General features: G+C 42.0%; 1 protein-coding gene across 1 annotated transcript in view; it reads right to left on the bottom strand.

Moving 5' to 3' along the window:
• Positions 1-733, bottom strand: part of galnt9 (polypeptide N-acetylgalactosaminyltransferase 9) — a 94,614-nt gene extending 93,881 nt beyond the window's left edge. Inside the window, exon 1 of the mRNA XM_016444762.1 lies at positions 1-733. This exon is cut by the window's left edge and continues 80 nt beyond it. Coding sequence (XP_016300248.1) covers positions 1-155 — 155 coding nt within the window. The 5' untranslated portion in view covers positions 156-733.
• Between the last annotated feature and the right edge of the window lie 4,836 nt (positions 734-5,569).

Here is a 5,569-nt window from a genome sequence, read left to right on the forward strand (position 1 = left end):
TTCCTGCCTCGCAGTCTCTGATCCGAGAGCCTCCCGATCTGCACGAGCTCTTCGGATCGGTCCTGGATCCTGCAGTAGACGGAGAACAAGATGATCCCGACGAAGACCAGAATGTTGACCGTCAGCAGAGTTTTGATCTTGCGTGCCACAGCCATTAAAGCCCGAGAGCGACACTGTCAGACCCCTAATATTGATCCATATGATCCGCTGTGGAGGGAGCTGTCCTTTCAGCACCACGCACAACAACCCGCGCGCGCCGCAGTTTCACAAGCCTAACAGCTGATCAGCGAGCATAAACGATGATGCATATACGATATATAAGCGAAAACACGTAATAGAGGTCGCAATCAAATCCCACCGCCTCGGGTTCCTGCGTTGACCCCCATAACAAACGTTTAGAAATGTGTCAGAGCAGCCTACGGAGATTACGCTCCGATTAAAAGCACGCGTTTAATCACGCTGTGCACTCAGGAGTCGAAGAGCACGAGATGTGCACAGTTCAGAAGGCTCATTTTAAATGTCAGTGCATGTCAAACAACGATCCTCCGTGGGCAGCATCCTTCGCGGGACTCCGCCTATCTGTTAAAGCAAAGATGCATCGCGCTCGGGATCGAAGTAGGACGCTATTTCAGATGAAATCCACAATCCTTATGCGACGAACGCAGGTAGAAGTGAAAAAGACGCTGTCAAGCGACGCTTTGCATGGCAGCGTTCTTCTCTCGCGCTGCCCGCATGCTCCCTCCCTCACATCCCGTTTTTCACGCGCTGCTCAGCGCTCCGGTGACGTCGCAAACTCATAAATATTCAAGAGACTGTGTGAGGGATGAAAGGCTGGAATATGATAGATGATGAGGATAGCTGGTAGATTACATTCTAATGTTTTCACGCAGATTGGCCAATTGAATTACAACTCTGAGAGTTTGTAGAAGAATATTGTTTTGCAATTATACCCTCAAGTGCAAATGTGGCATTTCAAATGGATAGTGAGCAATCAGTGGGTCGTTAACAAATTAATAAACGCAGGAGCTGTTACTTTGAGCTGAAATTACTTATTTTATCTCAATGTGTGTGGCAAAAACAGTCGGTCTTGCTGCTTTATATTGCAGACCGGTGTTTATTTTCATATTATTTAATTTTTATCATAAGTATAAACACACTGGTTTGTAACACTAATAGTTTTAACTTTAAAGGGCACCTATTATTAAGGGCACCCTTTTTACAAGATGTAATATACGTCTCAGGTGTCCCCAGAATGTGTCTGTAAGGTTTCAGCTGAAAATACTCCACAGATCATTTACTGTATCATTTTGAAATGTAAGCAGAAACACGTTGTTTTTGTGCATGTATCTTTAAATGCAAAAGCATTTTGCTCCTGCACCAGTTTTCCAGAATAGGGCTGTGCCTTTACAGCTCTTTACACCTTTACACCTCAGATGCTCTGCCAAAAAACATCTGTTTGATTTTGATTATCATGTCTATTGTGCTGCAATCATGTGTTTTAAAGCCATATCAGTTTAAACTTATGATATAGGGTTTTCTAAGCCACACATTCGGGGCACACGCACAGAAAGCAGCTGTCAGAGGGCATGTAAGTCCTAAAATTCTCTTTCATGTCTCATTGCGCTTAAACTGAAAAATATTCTCAAGTTTATGTTAAAAACACACATAAGCTACAAAAACACAGTCGGTTATGTCTGTGAAGGTAAACAGCTGGGAAAGAAATCGATTGCATGTTTATATTAGATAACAGCAGCGTAATATACAGTGCCTACTGCTGTCTATGCTGTTAATATGACACAAACAATAAAATAAAAACAGAAAATCACTTACTGCTCTTGAATTAATAATTCCTGTAGCTCTAATAAGAAGACATTTGTTACTTGAACACTGTTTTTAAATGCTCTAGCATGAAAATAAACATGGCGGATTGTGGCTAGAAGGGATACCGCTAAAACCGGAAGCTAACAATACATTTTATTTTCTACCTATTAGATTGTGTTTTATTAACCTCTACACCTACCCCAACCCTAACCCTACCACGATTTACATTCAAATAGACTACAGAAATTAGTTTTATTTTCTTTAAAATGTCTTTTAAATAGTTGACTAAATAGCTAATCATACTCAGGGTGCCAAAAGACAACTATGATGAGGCAAATAACCTATTGTGTGTGATAATACCGAAAGTCAGACTAGGGTGTTCTTCATACAAAGCTTTCCTATGACTTCAGAAGACCTGGAATATAGGGCAAGTCGCATGGACCACCTTTACAAATGTTTATTGGCAAAAAAAGTCCATTGTCTATTGTCAATATTGCAGCAACTAGCAATTTAGGAAGCACACCAACCAAGCAGCTTTTGTTGGTCAACATGGTTGGGCATTGGGCAAGTTAACCTTTTATATATAGTGAGCAATCTCATTCACATGAGCAGACCGGACACGTGTATACAGCAGCGGGCAATTTTAGCACCATGCTAACTTGAATGCTTGCCATGGGAACTGCCTGACCAGTGATTCAATCTAAATAATGAATCCGGTAAGTTGCAGCGGGAACAGATGGAGACAGAGAGAGGAAAAAAGAGACAGGAGAAGAGAATGGAAATGTCAGCTATAGCATATCAACATACTATGCATGCTATTTTTGCACTATAAATACTGCATACATACAATTTTTCTGTATTCATAGATACACAGATGAGATAACTTACTACATTAGCAACAATGTGCAGTATTCAACAAAAGCACACACGATAAATATCCCGTTACGCAACATGACCTTCCATTTCAGTGTGAAAAGTGAACCAGAAATTAAACTGTGACCGGTCTCTTCAATTATTTTCGGATTAGAATGACAAAAGTTAAAAAAAAAATTAAAAAAACACACACACACACACAAAATAGGATTATAAAACATAACAACCACTTTGTGTTTCCTAGATGAAAACTAAATGCCACTGTGTAGCATATCATGTGAAATGTTTGGCTAAGTTTGAGATATATCATACTATTCTTACCATTCCTGCCGTATATACTGTGCACACTACATAGATTTGTTTGTAAAAATGCACTGTACTATTAAAAACAAACACTATGCAGTTTTCAATTTATAATGTGCAGTACACTACAGTTGAGTAAAAGTATAGTAAAAGAAAAATTTTTGTTACTTAATATAACTGGGGGAAAAAATAAGTTTTCATGTCAGCTAGTTGCCAAGGCATAATTTCATTTCAAATGAGATTCATTAAAATTTTATTTAACTTGGTGTGCTAAAACAACTAAAACTAAAACTGAAATAGAAATGAATAAAAGGTTTATAAACGTATAAGAAAAAACTAAATGACAAAACACATAACAAAACTAAAATTTTAATTAAAATAGAAACTATAAAAATAAAAACTGAATACAAATATTAATAAAAACAAAAATAGTATCTTTTTTTTTTAATTAAGAGTGCAAAACTTACAACATACGGTGAACACAAAACACAAAAACAGCAATAGAACAGCAATGATAATAACATCAATGAAAATAAACAGTGATGACCATCTGACAATAATAGTAGTAGTATTCAAGTAGTACTAGCATGCATAATAATAATAATAATAATAATACTAAAGATGGTGATGATAATAATACCTTGTGATGACGGCAACAGTAATATCAATAATAATAAAAGTAATGATAACAAAAATAGTATCTTAATGATACTAAAATAACACTGCTGTACACAGTATACTAAAATTTGATTCTAAACATTGCTAATATGTGTGTGAGCACCGTAAAATGTGCCACCAAATTCATTTTCATTTCCACAGATGTAGTGCATTAGAGCATTTGAAATGATCCTGGTTAACTGTATTAAATCCATGCACATTGTAATAGATTCAATGCATGCAGAGAAGCGTACCTTCTTTTAAGTACAGAGCAGCTAGGTGTCAGACATGTGCTCCCTGTGACCCAGTTTCTCCCTCACGTTGATTCTTCATTGATGTCAGGTGTGTCTCGTCTGGTCCCTCGTTATCCTGTGTATTTAGACCCAGTCTGTGCAGTCTGTGTTTGTCGGGTCTACTTGTTGGATTACATGTGTTTACCCCATTCCTGTTGTGGATTTATTAACCCTGTGATTCTCTTATAAAAATACAGTTTATGTTATCCATGTCTCCATCGTTCCTTCCAGCAGCGTATCATGACAGAAGACCCGAACAACAAACAGTATTACTTTGTGTTCCCCCACCGTTTTGTTTCCTTGTTTTATTCAGTGTTTTTTGTTTCCGTAGTTCCTCATGGATCCCCTTGCTGCCAAGTTCACCGCCCTAGCCCACAAGGACCTTTCCCTGTTGGAGTATGCGGTTGAGTTCTCACTGTTCTGAATTACAACAGCCCCGTCAACCTCCCAGACACCACCGGACTAAGCTGGAGAGAAGCTATCATCCGGTGTCTGGAAAGCATCTATTTCAGATCCAGAACACAGCCAGACCCAGAGCCCAGCCCACCATCTCCCTGCTGCGCGGAGCTTAAGCCCGAACCCAACGATGACGGAGAGCCAGAGCTCGCCGTGACTGATGAGCCATCGCCAGAGAGAGCGACAGTGCTGAGGATCGCCCCGAAGCCCGAGCCTGTGATGTCAGACCAGGTGCGAGAGTCAGCTACAGAGCTCGCCATGGGGGACATCGTCATGGACAGTGAGAGCGCGGAGAGGAGCTCCGCCCCCTGCACTGTGGCTGAGGGTGAGCAATTAATGGATCTGGGAATGTGGAAGGCTGAAAGGGCTCCTGTTCCAGAGTTTAGCCCGGAGGCTCACAAAAGCCCGACCACCCACCCGCTCCTGCCTCCTCCACCGCTGTCATCTGGCCCCCTGGAGTCGTCAGCCCTTCCTCCTCCATGGCTCCTCCCTCCATCGGCTGCACCGTGGGTCATTATCATGGCTGTGGCCTGGGTAACACCTGGCACCGCCTGCTCCAAGTCCCTCCTATCTCTGCCCTGGCTCATTCCTCCTTTGTCACCTCCCTGGACTCTGTCTGCCGGCCTCCTCCCGGGTGTCCGTCCTCCTCCTGAGCCTCTTCCCAAGTTCCCTCCCTCTGTTGTTCCTACGGCGCGAGGACGCACCTTCCGGGAGGGGGGCGAATGTCAGACCTTTGCTCCCTATGGCCCAGTTTCTCCCTCATGTTGATTGTTCATGGATGTCAGGTGTGTCTCGTCTGGTCCCAGTGTTGCCAAGTCCGCAGTTTTTCAGCGGAATTGGGCTACTTTGACACTGTTGCTGCGGTTTGTTTTTCGTGTCCGTGGGTTGAAGCGACTCCAATAACATGATATTTATCTCCTGGAATGCAGATTTTAGCAGGGGAACCCCGCAAAAAAAACGTGTATTTTACCCCCGGGAACGCAATTCTTTACTGGGAACCCCCTCAAAACGCCATTGGGCTAGTTTTGGGCTAGTTTTGAGTAACGATTGGGTGGGTGTCTTGTGAAAACCTGGCAACCCCATCTGGTCCCTCGTTATCCTGTGTATTTAGCCCCAGTCTGTGCAGTCTGTGTTTGTTGGGTCTACTTGTTGGATTACGTGTGTTT

Source organism: Sinocyclocheilus anshuiensis, unplaced genomic scaffold (assembly GCF_001515605.1).
Source record: "Sinocyclocheilus anshuiensis isolate Anshui unplaced genomic scaffold, SAMN03320099.WGS_v1.1 scaffold1136, whole genome shotgun sequence".
In the NCBI taxonomy this organism is placed as follows: domain Eukaryota; kingdom Metazoa; phylum Chordata; class Actinopteri; order Cypriniformes; family Cyprinidae; genus Sinocyclocheilus; species Sinocyclocheilus anshuiensis.